Source organism: Aquila chrysaetos, chromosome 9 (assembly GCF_900496995.4).
Source record: "Aquila chrysaetos chrysaetos chromosome 9, bAquChr1.4, whole genome shotgun sequence".
NCBI lineage: Eukaryota > Metazoa > Chordata > Aves > Accipitriformes > Accipitridae > Aquila > Aquila chrysaetos.
This window is the reverse complement of record NC_044012.1, coordinates 42,816,269-42,839,321: the sequence shown is the minus strand read 5'-3', so window position 1 is coordinate 42,839,321 and position 23,053 is coordinate 42,816,269. Positions and strand designations below refer to the sequence as shown.

General features: G+C 38.5%; 1 protein-coding gene across 2 annotated transcripts in view; it reads left to right on the top strand.

The window, feature by feature from the left end:
* The window catches only part of MED13L (mediator complex subunit 13L), a 203,551-nt gene that overhangs the window by 160,896 nt on the left and 19,602 nt on the right, over positions 1–23,053 (top strand). For both annotated transcript variants that reach the window (XM_030024899.2, XM_030024901.2), the window contains exons 12-22: positions 407–512; positions 926–1,050; positions 2,451–2,550; positions 6,132–6,352; positions 9,547–9,752; positions 12,174–13,120; positions 13,721–13,900; positions 15,591–15,814; positions 16,372–16,564; positions 18,590–19,034; positions 20,514–20,733. In XM_030024899.2, the coding sequence (XP_029880759.1) occupies positions 407–512; positions 926–1,050; positions 2,451–2,550; positions 6,132–6,352; positions 9,547–9,752; positions 12,174–13,120; positions 13,721–13,900; positions 15,591–15,814; positions 16,372–16,564; positions 18,590–19,034; positions 20,514–20,733 (2,967 nt within the window). The remainder of the gene's footprint in view (positions 1–406; positions 513–925; positions 1,051–2,450; positions 2,551–6,131; positions 6,353–9,546; positions 9,753–12,173; positions 13,121–13,720; positions 13,901–15,590; positions 15,815–16,371; positions 16,565–18,589; positions 19,035–20,513; positions 20,734–23,053) is intronic.

Sequence of the window (23,053 nt, the reverse complement as noted above, 5' to 3'; positions counted from 1 at the left end):
TATGCATGATAATTCTTACATATCTTACCCATTATGGAGCTGTTTCATTGTCTGGCTACTCACTCATTTGTTCTTGTGCGGGTAGCCACCATGCTTAAAATTCTAGATGATGTGTTTTCTGGAGAAATTGAGGTGGCTAATTATCCGTACTGGCTATCAAAGTTAAGTGATGTATATGGAATCCTTTGTAAGTCATACACAATATTACTTGATGTTTTTCCTGATATATATTTCCTGATATGCAGATAAACAGCAGACAACTGTGTTCTTTTCCTTTCTTAACTTTTTTTTTTGCTTCTCAAAGCATTTAATCCAGAGCCCTGAGTTTGGCTTGACATAGGAAAACAGTTGTTCTTACATAGCTTAAATTAATATTCATTAAAAACTCCTGGATTTTTTTGTATAGTCAGAAGATGGAATTGGTACCAAGGAAATCCCCACAACGGGTCATTCTACACCAGTTCCTGATGGAAAAGATGCCATGTCTATTTTCAGTTCTGCTCCTAAGACTGGTGAGTAAAAGCTCTTTAATTTGCTCTGCAAAGCAAAAATACTCAAAGCTATGCAATAAAATCTGAAAGGAAAAATCACATACTGAACATTTTGCTGTAACATGAGAGCTATAGACAGCTCCTGAGATGGAAAAAACTTGATTCTGCTCATCCTTTTTATAATAAAACTTTTTTTTTTTTTTTTTTGAATATTAAAGTTGAGCAGTAGCTACCTTCATTCTTTCCCAATTGACCTTTGGTGCTTGCTTAAACCTGGACTGCAAGGCTATTTCTAGGCTACATCATAGAAAAGGGGCCTCAGTGATTCTTGCTTGTCCCCTGTTTAGAGTGAGAAGTAAAATTGAAAAAAGGCTATTCTGGATTTCATAACTTTGCTCCCATTTTTCATGTGTTTTTCCCTTTCTTTTTGATAGATACCCGGCAAGACAATGCTGCAGGTCGAGTAGGCTCTGGTAGCCTCACACAGGTGACAGATCTGGCTCCATCACTTCATGATCTAGATAATATCTTTGATAATTCAGATGAAGATGAGCTTGGAGTAAGTCTTTGTAGGACTGAGCATTCTGTAGAGTTAAACCTTGGCCAAAAAAAAGGAGGAGGAGGATGGAATTCTAGTGGGGAGCGATTATCCCTAATAGATAGGAGAGAGAGTTTCCAGGTAGGCAGGCTTGGATTTTAACTAGGAAGAACTGCTAGCAGAGAGAGGTGTCCTTTCAGGAGATCCATCAAAGAGAGAAATCATCACTGTCTATAATACAGGAATATTAGGAGGTCATTTAGGTAACATCAAAGCTTGTGTTGTCTGATAGTTTTTCAGTTGTGAGGGGAACCTGTATATGACTAATTTGCTGACTCAGTCATTGCATTGACAGGCTATAAGACTACGTCCATAGGTAAAGCAATGTAGTTGCTTTACAAATGCATTACATTGAGTTTTGTGTCCTTAGCTGTTGTCAGTATTTTGTGTGTGTTTGAGAGTTACGGAAAAGATCCTAGTTTCATTAACTGGTGATTTGTTCTTTTACCTTGTCTGAGAAGCTGCCCAAAGAAAAATTCAACCTTCCTGAATTTCAGTAATTCTCTGAAGCATGTTTCTTTCTATTTCTACAAGCAGTTTATTTCAGTGCAAAGTGGAATAGTTGCTGCATATTCGGAAAAACAAAAGGAAAAGCAGATGTACATCAATTACTAGGGAAAAAAATCAAGACACGTGGAAAGGCAAACATTTGAATAATTACTATTTTTAAGCTTAATCTAATATAACCATACTGATACAGAAGGTGATCCTAAACTGACTGATAGTAGATAGTAGCATTTAAAAGTCTAATGTCTGGTTCTCAGCAGTACTTTTCAAGTACACTAATTTATTTACCACTTCTCCCTGGTTTGTGGTTCCACACAAACTGCACTTAAGATGTCGCAGCTAATATGCAAATATACTAGAGGACTGTTCTGTCAAAATAAAAAATTACCTTTTTCTGTGAAGTTGGCCTGGACAGACCTAATGTTCTTCCCATCTTAAACCTTGCATGTGTTGAGCTGTCCCCTGTAGTAGTCTGTTAGTGGCATTCTTCCTCTCAGTGTCATATTATCATGATTATCTTAGAGTAGTCCAAACATGGAAGCAAGTAGAGTAGTCGCATTAATTTCAAGCTCAGTGTTTGTGATAACATTTTCAATATAATTTGTGTGTATATAGACGGGGCAGTGTATAGACAGGCAAATATTTGACAGACTTTGTTTTGTTTTGTTTTAGTGTTGAAAGAGAGGAAAAAGAAATCCAGATTCCTTGGGGGGGAGCAGATGGGAAAGTAAAAAAGTACACTTTTTCCTTTCTTGTGAAATCTCATTCAGACAGTTTTCAGAACTTTTAATAGCCTCTGAATTCTAGTATTTTGTATATTTTTTTAATATGGTATGTGATTATTCTGCTTTTAGGCGGTATCACCAGCTCTCCGGTCATCAAAAATGCCTGCAGTAGGGTCTGAGGAACGCCCTGTAGGGAAGGATGGTAGAACAGCAGTACCTTACCCACCAAGTAAGTAGCAACAACTGATTGCCACTTTGTTGACAGTTAAAATCTCCTTATAGCTACCATACTGCCTTTTTGTAGAAGGCTTATAATGTCACTCTTTCGGAACTAAGAAGTAGTGTGCTTATTTTGTTCTGTAATTACCAGGTGCCAATATTAAAAGAGGATAAACAGATTTTAATGAAAACAGTGGATGGTAATACAGACATATGTTTTTAATGTGCCTACTGAGTTTTGAGATGCTCTTCTTTTGACATTATTGTCTTAGATTGGAACTGTGGGAGGGATTTGTTACAAATCTGCATTTAAAAGCTATCCCCTTTATTCTCAATTCAGTATTTAATCTCAGTTAGTCACTTAAACCATTACCATATCCCTCTTTAAGTATAAATCATTCTTCTTTTTAAAGAATTGAAAGAATTTGAAGCTGTGACTTACCAATTGGCCATTATGGTGCAACCTGTCTTGGAAGAAAACTGCATTCAGCATTCAACAAATTCACATTAAAATCACTTTCAGGTTTTAGTATAGATGTGGAAGTGCATGATTAAAATCGAAGAACTAGGTTCTAACTGAAGATCCATTGTAGACCTTTTACAGATGGTTATGGTAGAAGTGATGCTTGTGCAGGCACTGCACATGTACAAGGAAGGCTATAGGAGTGCAGGAAGGTTAGAAATTAAATTTAGTATGCTGAAAATGTATGAAACGCAGATTAAAACAATAGGGCTTTTTTCTAAGGACAATGCCAACAGCTATTGGGAATGATAACTTCTACACTCTGAGAAATATGGCCTTTCTTGCATTTCTTGTACCTGAAAGGAGGTTGTAGCGAGGTGGGTGTCGGTATCTTTTCCCAATTAACAAGTGATGGGACAAGAGGAAACAGCCTCAAGTTGCACCAGGAGAGGTTTAGATTGGATATTAGGAAAAATTTCTTCACCCAAAGGGTTGTCAAGCTTTGGAACAGGCTGCCCAGGGAAGTGGTTGAGTCACCATCCCTGGAGTTATTTAAAAGACATGTAGACATGGTGCTTAGGGACATGGTTTAGTGGTGGACCTGGCAGTGTTAGGTTAACGGTTGGACTCGATGATCTTAAAGGTCTTTTCCAACCTAAATGATTCTGTGATTCTATGATTCTATTTATATAGGTGGCCTTTCTCTTGAGATGAAAGAGACATGTGTGTATGTATGTGTGAGAGAGGAGGGTGAGTATTTTTGGTATAATACTAACCAATCAAGTTATGAATTACAAATTACTTAGTGGTGAGGAGGAAGAATGTTTGATTTTTTGTGGCCGCTATAAGCAGAAATCAAATCTCTCTGCAAATCATTCTTTAATGCCTTCTCATTAACTTCAGCTGGTAATGAGAACAAATTGAGGAGAAGAAAAAAAAACAGTCTGAAGGAGATGAGTCAGAGTTTTATGGACCCATAAAGCTGTGCTGATTTACTCAAATGTAGAAGTCTGAAGTATACAGAGATTGGATTTTGACAGGTTTAGTTGATCCATAGCTTTTTAAAATATGCAAAGCTTTTTCAAGCGTGACACACATGAAAATGAATAACGATAGTTAGCCTGTTGCTGTAGGGTTGGGGGATTTTTTGTAATTAAACTTTTTTATGAATCTGCACTGCAGAATTTTGCTAGCTGGAGTGAGCTTGAGTGTGAGAATATGATATACTATAGAGCTATATGAAACAAGTTAAGTAGATACACTCCACTTCTGTTTTGTAGCTGTCCCCTTGACACCAGCTGTCGAGGTATAACAGTATCTGCAGGGAAGTGAAATGCCTTCTACATCATAATAAAGTCCTACTGACCACTTTTCATTTTAACCTTCCTTCCTGTCCCCCTTTCTCCAATTTCTAAAGCACACTTCTCTTTGTTGAAAAACAGAGGCAGTAGCTAATCCAGCTGGCATCCTGAAGCTTATATTTCATACTAGCATTGCGTGGAAAACAGTTTTTTCCATTTTACTGAACCTGTTTTCAACATTAATTTGTCCTGTATCAGGACAAGACTAAGGTCTTTTAAATTCAAAGACTGAGAAGGAGGGAAACCCAAAAAACCTGAGTGGGAATAATTCATAGCCCATTATTTACTCTACTACTCCAGGTTGTGAAAGACTTTGGGTTCAGCTTGGACTGTTATTATCAACAGAACTCCATTTTTAGAGGACTTCACCTATTTGAGTTGTTTCACTTTGTCTAAAGATTAAATAGACTGGCTGTCTCATCTCTGTGCACAAAAGAACAAAATTCAGGTTTTGGCTCTGTTAAGAGACATCTTGAGGTTGCAGCATCCTACAGAAATGTACTGTTAGTGTATGTATTTGTATACTAGATAAAATTCTAAGTCCATTGCTTATTTCTGTCTTTTTCAATTAGATTTTGAGAGTAGTACTATGTTTCACCAGTTTGGATTTCCACAACGCAGTGTTTACCAGTCAGAAATCCATCTGTATTTATTTATGAATTTTCCATAATCTTTAGGCTGCAGAAGTTATTGAATACAATTATGTCCTTGTGTCCTATCAACTTGGGTTGGATGTATGGATAGAAATGGAAATGGAATTGGGCATTTAGTCAGTCAGAAAAAGTTTTAAGAAGAGACACCTATGGGAATTTACCCTTCTATAATTTGAGTATTTTAACAGTGAATTCACCAGAGTGATGGTTATGTCCAGAGAATATCTGTCCTAATTCAAGTCAGGAAAAGATAGCATATACCCTGAATTTTAAGCAAAATAAATACGGAAGCTGGTAGCTGGAAGGAAAAAGAATTTAGTTGGGGAGAAAATAGAAGACTGTTCTGATTTTTGTTTGATTCCATTACACTTTATAAAGCATTTCTGTTGGGTTTTTTGTTTGTTTGTTTTGCTTAAAAAAGAAAAATATACTGTGGATGATTACATTATGATCATTTACTGAGAAGTAATTTAGGGATTTTCCTGGCTTAATGTCTTGTGATGCAAAATTATAATTTTGTGGCTTCCACTTTTGGAACCACTTTTGGATGCCTGGCAGTCTGATTCTTAAGCAAAATTGCCTATGTTTGTGTTAGCAACAGTAGCCTGTCTTCTCTTCAGGAGTTATGTCGCTATGGACCAAATGAGACTACAATGACTGTATGTCAGTGGAAAAATGCAGCTAAGTGCACGCTAATTCCAAAAGCGTCCCATTTTAGGGCTTGGTATCAGCTCTAAAAAAGGGAAGAAACTGCTCCTTAGTAACAGTTGCTGGGGTGAACTTTGCATTAATGTCAATTAATCTCTTCTATGATGAGATATTTTTTTGTTGCTTTTAAAATTTTACATAGAATTTGTGTATCTACCAGTTTGTTGTTTCTGCTGAATCATAAGCTTGCAAAGTATCCCTAGGAATTTTTGGAATTTATCCCTAGGAGTTAATTTTTCGTCTAGATTTATATTGGTGTCAGAACTGCAGTAAGTCTGTAGAACCCTTGCTAGGTTTTAACTCATGAAATAAGAGCTATTATTGAGTCGGTCACTTCCTGTTTTATTGGGTTTCCTTGAGAATTTGTATTTTAATGATTAACAGTGCATTATTTCATCATATTTAGCTGTGGCAGATCTCCAAAGGATGTTCCCAACACCACCTTCTTTAGAACAACACCCTGCCTTCTCCCCGGTAATGAGTTATAAAGATGGAATAAGTTCGGAGACTGTGACTACCTTGGGAATGATGGAAAGTCCTATGGTCAACATGGTTCCAACACAGCTTGCTGAGTTTAAAATGGAGGTGGAAGATGGACTAGGTAGCCCTAAACCTGAAGAAATTAAGGTATAGTGCCAAAGATGCGGTATTTTTATAATCTCGTCTGTGTATGTTTTGATTTTTATAAAGAAGTCACATGTATTGTAGTGTGTGTAGCAGACTACTTTAACAAATGTGAACTGGATCCATAAAAAGTACATATCAGTCTTTAGTTGGAAAAAAAAATTCTTCTCTAGTAAAAGAGCCTTTTAATTGTTTCCCTGACTTTAACGATAGGTATTTTTCTTCTCGTAATTTTATGTTTGTAATGTTTTTGGTTGTTCTCAGGAAAAAAACAATATTGTATGTGAAATGAGCCCTATGCCTAACATAAAGAATGTACATATATGAAAAACCATCATACTTGTGACTAAGTAGCAGTTAAATGATTTATTTCTTCAGATAATTTTTCTGTAGCACCTTTTATGTATGGCCACTCCTTGCTGCCAATCTCTGGGGATGCAGCTGGGATAAAATCATGCATGTAGAAAGGCTGCCTTTTTCTCTCTGAAATGTTGCCTTTTTTGGTTAGGGTTGAAAATCTCTGAGAAAGCCCAGGGGTTGAACTTGCTCTGTTTCTTCTTCAGCTGATGTTACTTCACAAGTTTTAAGGCCAGATGGGACCATTCTTATCTGACTTTCTGTATAACACAGGTCAGGTAATGTCACATAGTTACTCCTATATTGAGTCCTATAGTGTATCTGAGTAAAGAACTATTTTTAAATGGGGACTCTGCTGCTGGGTACTAGTACTCACCTCCCCGGCTTTACATATCAAGATGTATCCATTTTTCCATAGCATCACATAAAAGGACTTAACATAAGCACCTAGTGTACATTGATTTGTATTTCATTGTTCCATCTTTAGCACAGGTTAAGAGGTAAGATAAAATCATTCTGCCTGCTTGTGTGTATTCTGCATTACTTAACTTTTTGGGCCAATTTTTGTCACCTTTGTCAGGAGTTATCGTTATCATATTTCCATGCATATAGCCTGAGGGTTTTTTTTTTAATTTAAAAATGCACATTTCTGTGTAGAAGTACACATCACCTTGTTCTGCAGCAAGCTCATTTGTACGCAGGTAATGAAAAAGGAGATACACACTCTAACTCTGTCTTCCTGGTAGTCCCCAACCCTTGATTTTAAAGCCTAATTCTTCTCCTTCGGGCCCACCCTGTCCCTAATCTGCACAGCCTGTTCCTTCTATTTCAGCAGCCATTTCTCTCCCCAACACCACCTCCTTTCCTCTCATTTTGTGCTCCTGTGAATGTTGGAATTAACTGAAGGCTTATTTTTAAGCATCTGCATTGCTGAGAGCGCTATACACAGAAAGATACAGCTCTTGCAGTTGCATGGACAAGAAGTGGCTATATATCAATATGAGAATACTGATAGGTAAATTTATCTTAGTATAAACGATTTAGTCAGCTATGAATTAGTAAATTTTCCTGCATGGCAGTAATAGTATACCTTAGGCAGACTGAAAGTGAAGCACAGGCAAGTCACAGGGTGACTTTCTCCATCAGAGCATTCGGTTTTGTCCCTGGGGCAGGAGGAAGTCCCTCTCCCTGGGAGGAAGTGAGACAGCTTGTTGCATTCAGGGATTATGTCTCCGTATTATGATAAAGTGTGTCTAGTCAGACCCAGGGGTTACCAACTCACAGGGCTGCAAATTAAGCCGACGCCTGTGAAAGGGCTGAGCTGGTAGAGAGCTTTTACAACAATTCTGTTGAGAAAGAGAGACTTTGCAAAAGCGTAAGGGAGTTAGTGTGCCCCTCGTGAAGACAGTTAACCACTGGGAAAGCTAGGTGTACGTAGCAAGTCTGCTTTGTTATTGCAAGCTCTCTTCTCCCTTGTATCCTCACTTCATAACCTGAAGGCACGATGAGAAAAGGCATCTTCTTAGAGGCTTTGCTGAAGTACAGCTGTCCATTTGCCTTGTATAGTTTGCATATATCAGTTTTTATACCATTATAGAAGTTTGAAGTAAGTTTTTTATAAGGTTTGTAAGACTTTGCCTTGCCACGGACCTTGCTGGTTTTTTTCTTCTGTTTGTGCTGTAAACTATTTGCTTAAGACTAGGATAATTTGGGCCTGGAAAGAAAATCTGTATTGGAATTTGTTGAGCTGAAAGTTTTTGAGTGGGAACAGATTTTAGGGTGTCATTGATACTGAAGATATTTTAATCTCCCTCACAACCATTTTAGGAGTATTAAAATACATATTTTAATTCTGCCTGATAACATTTCCAACAGCACAGTTTACTTGCTTTTAAGTGTCACACCTGCTCATATACACCAGTGGGGGAAACAAGCACCTAAACCCATTGCTAATCATTTTGACAACATGTAAGTAGATTTCTTGTGCTGAACATTCAGCAGCTGAAGATAGTAATCCACACATTTCTCATCTCTCAATGCTTTACAAGGTGTAAGGGAAAAAAATGCAAAGATCTAACGAGATGTTAAGTACTGAAATTCTGAGAGACTACTGTTACTATTTTAATAATGATTTTTACTTTGCAGTAGTGCCTCAAAAGGACTAGCTCTTTTCTTCTGAGAGAAACTTGGAATAGCTCTAGAAACTCTGGCTGAAGTTCTTGTCATCATTCTCTGCAAACAAACATGACAGTCAATGAAAGTCCAGTTTGACTGGACTTCATTTATATTTAATATTATGTTCACTGGATTGTTTATATATTTATATTTAATACTATATTTATATTTAATATTTGGCATGTGTAAAGTGTCCACTGTTATTACTTGGATTATATTATTCCCCAATGTGGGGTCATTCAGAGAGGCTGATTTAAGGTTTCTTCACACGGTGACTCAGCCTCTCTCCATTGTCAGTAGAGAAGTCTTGCAAAGATCAATCTTTTAAGTGCCTAAATTAGGTGCTTAAAGTTAGGTAGTATGAAAATCTTGTAGTATACTACTCGCTTTTCAAAGATAGCTTGTCTTAAATGAGTCTAATCTAATTGTGAAATCTACTGACACTGAAGTTGTATAGCGTCTCAGTATAACAAGGAGCCTCAGCTGAGTTTCCTTGAAGGAACTGCTCTTGAATGTTTGGTAGAAGGAATAAACATACTTAATTTTGGAAAAAAATGCAGTTGTAGAGTGTTGAAACAATACAATAGGTTTTAATTAAAAATAAATATCTAAATATAGAGCAACCTTACCACATTGTTGTAGACAATGTCACTTGGATATTACAGGATTTTTCGTACGTGCACAAAGTTCCATCATTTCAACCTTTTGTGGGCTCCTCCGTATTTGCTCCACTGAAGATACTGCCAAGTCAGTGCCTCCTACCTCTGAAGATACCAGATGCCTGCATTTTCAGGCCTTCTTGGGCTGTTCCTCCTAAAATTGAACAACTTCCTTTGCCGCCTGCAGCCACTTTCATTAGAGATGGCTACAAGTAAGTACAGTCTTGTAGGAAATTAGTTTGTCATACTCATACCTTAAGTGGCTCGTTTATTAAAATGTTTGCATATATTGCCAGTCCTTTACTATGCACCAGAACCATAAAATAACCTGCAAATGTATTTTAAACCTTTTAAATTTGTCATTGTCTGAGATCAAAAAAAGTCCTGATAGTAGGAACATGCGAATTAAAAACAGCTTTTGGAAATTGGTGGTGTTACAGTATGTGTCCACTGCGCTCTTAGTGCTTTTAAAAGAACAGGAACACGTGGTACTTGAATTAATTGCTGTTTCTGATACAGGAAAATACTGTAATTCAACATAAAGTGGAAGTGTTAGGGTATAAAATTAATGCACTTAACCTTTCAGGTCTCTGACCTCCCATTTCAGTGTCCAGTTCTCTAGCCTACAGTTAGGCTCCCCTCTTGTTTGTACTTGTGTATTCAGTTTGAGCTTCAGTCTGACGATGTACGGTCCTGATGATACCAGTTCGCCTTCTGAGGGCTCTTCAAATTCTGAGCAGGCCTGTGACAGCTCTCTTCTCCGTGTTCTCGTGTTAGCCCTTCTGCGCTTTTGTGATTTAACCTGAATGGGTCACATACGGAGCTGCTCATCAGACAGATGCTGATCAGGTGGATGCTGTCCTCTCCTTTCTAAATACTGACAGAAAAGATGCCAAGTATGAGAGCACTGTGACCTATAAGCACTGCTATTAAATGTAAAAGTTTGTGTTCCTTACTCGGTTCTCAGAAATCAGCTATGTTTATGGAAGAAACTCATTGCTGGAGATTTTGAAAGCTATCAAGAATTTGCACCATTAAATTAATAAAACCTCTTAAAAGGCATAATAGTAGTACAAAAGTCTCCTGCTGCACTGCATTCATTTCTAGAGGAAGTAGCCTGTATCTTTAAATCAGTCTGTCAATCCTTTAAATCAGTTCCTTTCCAGCTCCAAAGGATCCTTCAGTGTTCTCAAAAGAATTGCAAAAAAGAAATTGTAAACCCTTGATAGTGCCTGGGGAGCAATTTAATTCTCGGGTTTTTTCATAATAGTAACTGATTCACCAGGCCTGAGCTGGTTATTAATTTCAGGTATTTGTTGGGGAGAAAAACCCCTTTCATTTTCAATATAATCCAATTAGAGTGAAGATTATTACTGCAGGCTTCCGACAGAGTGGTGATTGCCAATCAGGGTTTCTAGGTCACCTTTTCTTATTAGTCTGAGGCATTCGGTTTGCTTCAGATTCAGAACTCCCTCAAACCTTTGTTCATTTTTTTTTTTTTACCCCTCTCTTGCTTTGAGTTGGACACACATCAGTTCAATGTAATAAAAGGATTCTAAGGAATAAGGTCTTCACTATTTTCCTTTTCAAGTCACTAATGATATATGAGAGTTAAAATAGTACTCCTTTTAAATAACACACAAAATACGCAGTAAGAACAGACAAACACGAAAAAAACCCTATTTCCCCTCCTTTATGAAGAGACTTGCTGAGTTCTTACACTTCTTCCTTGCCCTAATATGTAGTGAACATATTTCAAGAAAAGTGAGCAGCTTATTAGCAATGTAGAAAGAGAGGAGTTAAGATCTTATACTTTTCATTGGCCCCATATTACCTGTTTCTTGATACGAGTCATTCCAAAGGGAAGCTAGATCTCATGGGAATGTACAAACTGGTTCTCTGGTCACTTGAATTTGGCAGAAAATGAGAGAAACAGAGTAATAAAAACCAGTCTTGACAGGAGATGACCCAAAAATATGATTCTTAGCTTTACTGGACTAAGCGTTTGTAGTGGAATGTGTCATATTGTGCTGTAGACTGTGTAATCCTAAATGAGTATTTGCATTTATAGTATCTGAGATACTGTTATCAGTTGCATACCACCATGAGGCAATATCATAAGTGCCACATGCATGACTTCTGACAGCTATTTAAAGTGATGATTTCTAAAATAAAGTAAGATTTTTATGCCTCTGAAGTATGTTTCCACTAATGTCTGTCTCGTTACAGATAATTGTGTTTAAAACAACAACTGCAATTCTTTCTCTTTTCCCTAAAAGAGTTACAAATATCCTAAAATCTTAACTTGATAATTTATCTAGAGGTTCTTCTCAAGAGCATTTGAGTTTTAGGCCATGGGAATAATCTTTAAGAGGGCTAAGTGCCTGAGATGATACCTTTTTATTATACTGATAAGAAACAACGGTGTTCATGTTGAGAATTACAATTTTAGTTGAGAGACGCGAGTAAAAGGTTATGAGCCGAATGGGTGTTCTTTCTTTACTACAGTTACAATGAATGCTTTCAGTTTTCACCATCTCCTTGTATTTAAAAATAAGCTTTGACAAAATCAGTGTTCCCAACCAACCAGTTTGTGGTGGCATTTGACTCTGTTTTTCATTTACTTCTTGTAGCAATGTGCCTAGTGTTGGGAGTTTGGCCGACCAAGACTATCTTCAGATGAACACTCCTCAGATGAATACCCCAGTGACGCTAAATAGTACTGCTCCAGCCAGCAACAGCGGAGCAGGAGTTCTGCCATCACCAGCAACTCCCCGCTTCTCTGTCCCTACCCCGCGCACTCCCAGGACCCCAAGGACTCCTAGAGGTGGGGGTACTGCGAGCGGGCAAGGATCTGTAAAATACGACAGCACAGATCAAGGTTCACCTGCTTCTACCCCTTCTACAACACGACCGCTTAATTCTGTGGAGCCAGCCACTGTTCAGCCCATCCCAGAAGCCCACAGCCTGTACGTCACCTTGATTCTTTCAGACTCTGTGTTGAACATCTTCAAAGACCGTAACTTTGACAGTTGTTGTATATGCGCCTGTAATATGAATATTAAAGGCGCAGATGTCGGATTATACATCCCAGATTCATCCAATGAGGATCAGTACCGTTGCACCTGTGGCTTTAGTGCCATCATGAACCGCAAATTAGGTTACAACTCTGGGCTCTTCATTGAGGATGAGCTGGATATTTTTGGCAAGACCTCAGACATTGGCCAAGCTGCAGAGAGACGACTGATGATATGTCAAAGCAACTTAATCTCTCAGATGGGAGAGGGAGCCAGAAGGACCCAGGAACCTCCAATGAGCCTCCTCCTCCTCCTCCAGAATCAGCACACACAGCCTTTCACGTCCCTGAGCTGCTTGGATTACATGTCCTCCAATAACCGTCAGACGCTCCCATGTATGAACTGGAGTTACGACAGACTGCAGGCAGACAGTAACGACTCCTGGATAGAATGCTTCAATGCCCTTGAGCAAGGCAGGCAGTATGTGGACAACCCCACTGGTGGAAAAGTGGATGAAGCCCTAGTAAGAAGTGCCACTGTACATTCTTGGCCTCACAGCAATGGTATGGGTCCGAACAGTTGTTGTTTCTTTTCTTTTGAATATTTTTGTGACCTCTGTAAATTTGTCTGAAGCTTGCCAATTGTGAGCCACTTAATCTTTATGTGGGAAATGATATGTATAAAAATATTCTAGAAATACAGCAGGTTTCTGAAGGCTTTATAAATTACATCTAAAGTACCAATAATCCAGTTGTCCTTAGACTTTGGGGTTTAAATTGTGAAAGGGTCCCTTTGGAGAAGGGTATAAGCAGTCACCAGAAAAGAAAAGCTCTGTATGAAAGTGTCACCAAGAAAAAAAAAGGTGATTTTATAATCAAATATTACCCGTTTATATGCTGAAGATGCTCTGACTTCTTTTATGAACTGAGCTGGACAACAGTAACATTGAAAGGTATGTGAAAAGGACTGTGATGACAGCTTTATTTCAGCAATGTTTTCATAAAGTACCACATTAAATGCCATTAAGCTAATTAGAGTTGTACAAATTTTTGGGCGTTGTGAAGAGCAATACAAAGGAACAATAAACCAAAAAACGTTGCCGCCTCAAAAGAATTCATCCTGTTCCTCACTGAAAATGATTGATGCTCCTTTGTCATTTGCAGTATTGGATATCAGCATGCTCTCCTCCCAGGATGTGGTGCGCATGCTGCTGTCGCTACAGCCCTTTCTCCAGGATGCTATCCAGAAGAAGCGAACAGGAAGGACCTGGGAGAACATCCAGCATGTGCAGGGACCACTCACCTGGCAGCAATTCCATAAGATGGCAGGACGGGGAACCTATGGTACATATATTGTGGTATATGCCAACAGTTAAAATGAAAGCATGGTTTTATAGAAATGTGCACTTTCTTCTGGAAATACGTTAGATAAATGGGCTCTTCATATGGCTTGGGGGGGGGGGGGGGGGGGTCTGCTCTTCCCACAGCTTTAAAATGCCTTAAAAGGCATTTGAAGTACATGCTTGAATACCATAGTGGAGGTTTTACCCTTCCAGATTGATGAATGTTTACAGAGTGCAAAAATGCTGGGTGAGCATCAGACTCCCTATCTGAATCTGTATTTTGGCTCACACTGCAACTAGCTGGTATATAAATAACATCGACAGAGGAAGCTGTTAAAATTGTACCAAATCATAATGAGGAAGAGGGGCTTTCTGAGCTATACAAACATACAAAATGTGGGTATGTTTTCTCCACAAAGAGGTTTGCTTGTTCGAAGGTTTCCCATAGTCTTAATAAGAAGCTTCAGTTTAAGTATCTCCTGGCTATTAAGTGACACTTCTGGAAAATACAAATTACAAAATACATTTTGTATGTGCACATTTGCAAAATAATGACTGACCTTTAAATATGTATTTCTCACCTGCAATTTATTTCAGTCTTAACCGATGCAGTGTTGCTTAGGTTTTTTTCTACAGTTCCATCGTGCTTTGCTTTATTTTCTCTCTTGTTGGTGTTTGTGATATATTGCTGCTTTCCTTGGGGGCTGGGACAACTTGTGGTAACTACAGTTCCTGTCTAAAGCTATTGTGCTTCACGAGGAGTACTTCTAATCTAATAATTTTTCCAGCATTTGTAACTTTAAGAGTTAGGAATTGCCAATAGTTACCAGAGAATAAAACTGTAATTACCATATAGTAAGTAGCAGAGCCTTTAATACAGATTCAGAAATTTTTACTGAATGTTGACTTTTTAATAAAGTTGGATTATATTCTGCAGAAACTACTGGGTATATTTTTGCTTGAAAATTTCAATGGTATTTCTTCTAATGAGCACAGTGTCTGGGAGATACCACGTTAAACTGGATGGTAATCCTCTCAGCTGTGACAGCAAGTGCTCTGGAGCACTGCCTACAGAGAGGAGCAGGAGGCAATTTTTAGAATCATGATAACTTTGCTTAGTACTATATACCTGGGAATAAGTTTGCCTAACCGTTTTACTTAGTATTTGCACAGCCCAGTGGAGGTAGATGAAGAACTGTAAAATCAGATTTTATGTATTCCTGTTATTAGTTTTGATTGAATAGGAACTCGTGAGATGTGGTTATGGTTATGACAAAGTAAAACCACGAGATTAAGCTTCGGAAAGGGCAATACATGTATTTAAAGTATACCGAAAGATGTTTTATTGCAACTTTCTAGGAAAGTTTAAATGGTGCTTGGATCGGCTCCCTCTACTTTGGCTGACTGAACTTTGATTTTATGACATTTCTTCAGTACAATATAAATCTTTCTTCTCCTTTATTAAATAATTTTTTCCAAGGAACAAGACTGTGGGAGAACATGGTTTATCAGGCGTGATACAGCCTCGATACACGTTCCCACTCTATGGTCAAACTTCTAGGAGACTCAGCATGGCAAGGGATTAGTGATTTCCAATATTCCTGTACAAGAACCCACTTCCTGGTACAGAGAACCCACTGCAGTTAAACCAGTTATTTTAACATTTGTTCTTTCTTTTTTTCTCTTCGAAGGCTCTGAGGAATCTCCTGAGCCTCTTCCGATCCCGACTTTACTAGTGGGTTATGACAAGGACTTCCTGACAATCTCTCCATTCTCCTTGCCATTCTGGGAGAGGCTGTTGCTAGACCCATATGGGGGCCATCGGGATGTCGCCTATATCGTGGTGTGTCCAGAAAATGAGGCCTTGCTCGATGGAGCCAAAACTTTCTTCAGGGACTTGAGTGCTGTATACGAGGTTGGAAAGAGGAACCACCCTGAATTATTTCTTCTTAAGTGTCATTTCTGCTCTACTGCATGTTCAGTTGGGAGAAATCCATGTTTTATAAAGTAACAATTATTTGAATAAGGATTTCTTGCATTTGGAGAACTTTCTGCACTTTCAGAGTCCAAGAATACTATCTGAGTTACACTGTGATTCTCTGTGCATGTCGGGGTATTTGTTGCCATCTGCTCTTTCCAGCACACATTCTCTTATTTCACAGAGGATGTAACACTAGTATTAATACAGTTGCAACCTAATGCATGAAGGCCAAACCTAAAGAGCAAGGAGTAGATTAAAGAAACTGTTGCTTTCTTGTAATTGCTAGGCTGGAGATAAAACCATTTCCTTTTTTTAGCATGCACATGGTGCACTACTGAATACGTAAGATTACTTTGTAACCTTAGTTTTGGCGGAAGTGCAGTTCAAGCCACCAGATGTGTGCTAGTAAAGGGTTTATGCTACAAACCAGTCTGTGTAACTTATTCAGGTGCTTGGCATTTAGTTACAAGCATTTCTTCTTTCCTCACCAGATGTGTAGACTTGGCCAGCACAAACCAATCTGCAAAGTGTTACGTGATGGGATTATGCGGGTGGGAAAGACTGTGGCACAAAAGCTAACGGATGAGCTCGTGAGCGAATGGTTTAACCAGCCTTGGGGCACTGAGGAGTGTGACAATCATTCCAGACTCAAACTTTATGCGCAAGTTTGCCGGCATCACCTAGGTAAGTCTACTGTGGCGCTAGTAAGGCTGTTTCGTTTTCTGTAGGTATTCTAGAGGTTATTTGCAGTAGGTGGAAACAGGGGGCTTTTTCTTAAGTTACAGATTATGATCTGTCTAAAAATAAAAAAAGATATTATGAGGCTTTATCTTAATTTCTTAATCCTTCTGTGTTAAATTTGCCTACTTCAGAAAGTTTTGTTGTTGTTTATCAGTCTGGTGATCATGTCAGAGATTCAAAAGCCAATTCTTATCTTTTTAGAAAAGTCAGTTTGGTATAAGATGTTTGTATGTCTCAAAGATGTTCCACACAAGACTGAATGTATAAATTGATCTGGTTTATATGCTGCTGATACGCATCATCACGCCCGTGCGGCAGAATGATATGCATGGTTCCTTGAAGCATAACATTCATTTGTATAAGAGGCAAGTTCACTAAAACTCTGCAAAGGAAGAATGAGTTAACACAGGTGAAGAAGAGAAAGTAACAGTATCCTTGATGACCGGGCCCTCAATCTATTGGGTGTGGATACCTGGAACCACACTACCCTGACAGCACGGTCTCCTCTGGACCTTGTGTAGGCTGAAACAGTGACACATTTTAAAAGATTAGTCTTTGTGCGTTGTTTTGTTTTTGTTACGGCAACCTGCCATATTCGTTCTTTTATAACGTAATGTCAGTTGTGCTTGTTTCATGAAGGAGTGTAGAATCTGAGAGTATGGAAGGGTATCAAGTTTGCTGGGGTATTATCAGAAGACTGGTCCTCACTGAGCCTGGATGAGTCCCTGGACTCATCTAACAAACATTGCTCCCGGATTTCATCTGGGGAGACACATGGTTGTTGCCTTCCGGAATGGATCCAGAGGCAACATAACATTGTGTATATGACTGAGAAATGGGATCTTAGCACAAGACACAGACCCATCCAAAACATCACTGGAAATACATTTGCTGAGACAGTGCTGGTCAGCAAGACAGGCAGTGATCACAGAACACCAGCCACGTAAATGTTTCATGCTTCAGCTGAAATATGCAAACTACTTCTTTGCTTAAAAATAGCAAGGAATGTTTAAGTGGTTTCTTGAAAAGTGCTTACTCCCTTTGCTCCGAAAAAAGGTGTGACTATTCTTTCTTAAGTCTGCTTACTTCGAGGACTGGTGATCTGGTTTTGGAAAAAAGTGTAAGCAAACATATCAGAGTTAGTCGGGCAGTTCTACAGACTGCTGAATGCTTGCCCCATCCTTTGAGGAAGGTTTGGCAGAACAGGCTAGGACCCATCTATCTCAAATGACCTGTTGCCTCATTCAGTGTGCTTTTAATTTTAATTTACCACGTAACTGGGAGGGAGGAATTATTACAACACTACTTAACCTAAATACCCCAGGCTTCCATGCAGAAATATGTAGTGTGTGCACAGCCAGTTGAGGAATTGGGCTGTTCAGTTCACACCTGAGGCATCTGGCAGGGGCAGTGTTGGAAACTTCCCCTGCTGGTGATTTACCACCTCTGAGAGTAAATAAGTAATAGATACTCATTTACTTATTTTTTATTCATTTATTACTTAAAAATAATCACTGTGATACCTCTTTTTCTGATACTGAGGAGCAGAAATAACTATATTAAAGTTTGCCATTATTGTAGCTCAGGTAAAAAGGATTTTTAGGTTTTCAGTCTGACAAAGATAACCTGTAGTATATTGCGAAGCTGAACACTATATAAAGCTGTTACCGCAACACAGTCTAGCCAGCGATAATGTCAGTACCGTGTCAGTACCAACTTGGATTCACAAAGCTCCGCAAAGTCAGTCCTGTTTTTAAAGACATTTGATTCATATCACTTAGAACAGAAACCCTGAAGAATGGATTCCAAAGTAAATATTTATAATGGAGATTACATTCACGGAGCATTTGTATACTCTTAGGGTATTCTAAAAGTGCAGAAAATACTGTATGACTTTATGGTTAATGCAGTTCACTTTGATCCGACAGACTGTCATTAATCTCCTCTCCTCTTTATATGCTATTTCAGCACCTTATTTAGCCACTCTGCAGCTTGACAGCAGCCTACTGCTACCACCGAAGTACCAAACCCCAGCGCCAGCCAGCCAGACACAAACAGTACCTGGGAACACTGGACCTGTACCCTCAAATTCAACATGTCTTTCAGCTGCTGGGGCACCACCAGCAGGCAATTCTTTCAACTCCACACCCAGTGGTGGGACCACTAGCCTTCCAGCAGGAAGTAGTTCATCCTCTGGATCCTCTGTGCCACAGATGTCAGCATCTTCTGCAACACCCGGCGTTAACCAGATGGCCACTACCTCTACTCCAGGGTTTAGTGGGAACATTGGTTCGGGGCAAAACACCAGCACTGGGGGAAACACAGCAGACCGCTCACAAGGAAGCACAGGTCCTGGAGGAGACACAGAATCGGGTCAAAACTTACCACAACAGCAACAAGAAGGACAGGAAGGGTAAGTTACTTAACTGCTCAAACGACTCATAGAGCACTTCTAATTAAATCCGCTGTTTTCCTGCTTTCATACAACTCAACCTTTAAGCCTTACGTAAATCCTTGAAAGCAGAGGACCCTCTGATGTGCAGTACTACTGACCAGTTGTAAATGGAGCAGGGCCCATTTTTATTTGTTCGTAGCAGTTACTGATAAAGGGGAGCTGCAAAAAAAACCAACCTCCCCTTTTTTGTTACAAGAAACAAAACTTGATTCAACTGCTGTGAACATGGGTGTTGTAGTTCGGTTTGAGATGCCTTAGGGTACCCCACCTGGTCTGCAGTTGCAGTACAAGAAAAACACAAGGTGTCTCGTAGGTTCTGAGCCGTATCTGCTAGCTTGGCCTCACCTGTGTCAGGTACTGCAGGATATCTCATGTGGCACTGAATGCCTCTTATGTGAGCCACACCATCACGCCTGTAATGGTAGCAGATACAAAACGCAATCCATGGATTTTTTTTTTCTAATTTGCTTGCATTGCAAGTGTTGCTTTGCAAGCAGGTATACTGTGAGGTCAGGAAACAGGATTATATTGCTGTTACTTGAAAATAAATTTTAGCAGCACAACTTTTTTAAAGACTTCATTATAAATAGCCATCCATCAAACATAAAAATCAGGAAAAGGTTTTTTAACATCTTATGTAAGTAACTTCCTGAGGGAACATGTTTTTCATTACTTTCATAATAATGCATATTACTAATAGTCATGATATATGTTATGGAGTTCCTGTATCTTAAGTGAAAAGCCCACATCCTGTTGTAGTTCGGGTTATCCTTAAGACATCTGTTCACTGGATCTATGCAAAATACCATTTTATCAACTGCAGCATGGTTTCTGACAAAGTAAGTCTGAGCTGCTTTTTATCACTTACAGATGTTGAGCCTCCTATTCATGGTTGAGGCATGGAGGAGTGTTTTACCAAGCAAAAAAAAGTTCAGTTGCTCCTTCCATTACCACTGGAACCTTTTCTGTAATCAGACAGAGGACTTCAGTCTCCATGAATATTACTTTGGCACTTTTCCTCAGTTCTCAATTCCTTCCCTCCCCCTTCCACCTCTCCCAAAAGAAAACGATAAACAGCACCAAAAACCAGGCATGCACATACATAGAAAGAAAACCCACAGAGCTAATATTAGTCAACTTTTCCATATTCTTCAGACATAATCTATTCTTGATTGCATTAAATGAGATTATGTTAGACTTCATGGTAAGTATCTTTAATGCACAATTAATAACAGGTATTTTGGATTAAGAACTGCTGTGAGTAAAAGCCATCTCTCCTCAGTCACTGTTGCCAAGTTTTTAGTTTTGCTTCTGAACGTAAGAACCACTTGGTACTCCCCTCTTTGCTCCTCTGCTTCAGCCTTGCAAACCTTTACAGGAAAACAGTCATTAACGATTTTAACTTGCCTTTGAATTTAACAACGTGTATGTCTCTAGTGTTACAGAGAGGGAAAGAATAGGGATTCCCACTGAACCAGAGTCTGCGGACAGCAATGCCTATCCTCCAGCAGTTGTCATCTACATGGTGGATCCTTTTACCTACACTGCAGATGAAGAATCTGCTTCAACCAACTTTTGGCTGTTAAGTTTGATGAGATGCTACACAGAAATGTTGGATAACTTGCCTGAGAATATGAGGAATTCTTTCATTCTCCAGGTAATTCTATCTTCCTCTGTATCTTCACACTGGAGAGTGACTCTATCACAGCGTACTTCTGATACGTATGCTATACTAAAAGATACAAAATGGAAGTTAATATATAAAATTTAGGTGACATTTACAAATTATTTTGTTGATAGTACAAGTCTATATATTAAAAAAACACTTGCTTTTGTTTTGATGAGGAAATTAACTTAAGGCAGCCACAGTATCCTTGCATCAAATCTGTGGCATGCTTCTAGCAATCATATGTGCTAGATGCTTCCTGAAGAGAGATTTCAATTATTTAAGTTGCAACTTGGGTTGTCACTGCCAAAAATGTCCAGTTGCTCCTTCGATTACTTTGCATGTTGAGGAGTTTGCTTTTTATATTCTCTTGATTTATACTGTTTAATCCAAAAGAAGTATGTGAAACCAGACATTTAATGCATAATTTAACTATTGTATTGTTATTATCTGCTTCTTAAAAATAATTTACCATGTAACTTGGCATATAATAATAGTTACTTACTATGGAATTACTTCAGAATTGAATTTGGGTAGTCGGAAGCAGAGCTTGGCCTATTGCCCAGACTTGCCTGCATTTTGCCATGCCTCCTCATTCACAGTGGCTCAGTCTAAATAAATGGGGGGGAGAATGGGAGGCCAGAGATTACAAGCTATGCACGTACATCTGCAACACATGCAAGAAGCGGCACGTGAATGATTTCTGTATACATTTTAATTTAAATTCTAAAAAAAAGAATTGGAAGTTATTACAGCATCTCAAATTGGGCATGGAAAACTTTTGTCATTTTTGGTAATCTCGACCTCATCGTTCTCTGAAGTGATGGGGGAAACTGTCACCAAAATATTTCAGGCTTTGAGATGAACTGAAAATCAGACTCACAACTTTGTATGGTGGCAGACTGCAGGCAATGTAATTGATTCAGGCCTGAAGATACTAAAAATAAAATAGCCCCTGACACCGCAATGTCTGAAATACAAGAACATGTAAACTGTGTATTGAAATTGTATCTTAGTCTGTATAACACAACTAATGGGCTCACCAACTCTTTCAAAGTACTGTTTATTTTCTGGGCACTTAATGTTTGTTTCTCAAAACATGTGGCATTTTGCCACTTTAAGTCAAAATAGTAGACAATTTTCTCTAAGTACAGGGTAACACGATATAGTTACCAGCACAATATTCTCACAGCTGTACGTAGTATACACAAATACACAGTTATTTCAAAATAAATCAAACCCAAATGTTTACAGATTTATTACAATTCATATATAGAGTGGAAAAGCCCAGCTTCTGAAATTCTTGATACAGAAGTTGTCTTTTAAAAACACGCAGTCGCATTTAGTAAGTAGAATATGCTACCAAGGTTCCAATGGTTCAAGCAAGAACGATGGAGTAGTAAAAGTTTTGTGATACTTACGTTTTATTACTACTGAAAATATTTGTTAAAAGAATCTGCTTGGGTCTCATAGTGTTAGAGATAAATATTTTGTATTGACAGTTTCTGCTCCAAAGATCTCGCTGTTCAAAAGAAAAGACGTTTCCACAGCCACATCTAGGGCACTGTATTTCTCAACAGTACATAAAAAAATAAAAGAGTTTACAGGGATTTAATTCTGATTTTTAAAAGGATTTGAACTGAAAAGATTATTTTTGTTACGCTGTGTTTACTTAAGGAATGTTATGCCATTTATCCTATCTGTTCTTGTTGTGCAGATGGGTCTTAACCACCAAACTCAAATCTCATAGGCAAATCTTACTGTAGTTCTGTTTCTTGGTGGTTGAACATGTAAATTTAAGTGTCTTGCTCCACATTACTTTCTGAAACAAATAAAACTGAACAGCAGCATAAGATTGCTGAGCTTCCACAGTTTACTAAATTGAAAAGGAGAAACAACCACATAAATCATTGTAATAGAATCTTAATTCTGCTCTCTACAATCTTCTTTAAGAATGACACCGTAGTGCTGATTCCCACATGAACAGCAAACAAATATTAATTCTAACCACAAACTATGGAAGCAAACCTGCCTAAACACAAAGTTCCGAATACGGAGGTTATATAGTAAAGGCTACCTGCAAACGAAGATGTTGATCAGAAAAAGAGTTTTAAAAGTTTAATGGTGTTTGAATATGGGTGTTTGGCTTGGGACTGAGGATTAAAAAAATAAAAATGAAAACTACCCCCAAGTCTTAGGCTATTGCTTTTAAAAGCCACTAGTAGTTACTTCTTGTGGTATACTTTGATAAATGTTATACATGTAATTAATTATGTGCCCTTCCCAAATTGCAGTATGAATGAGAAAGTGG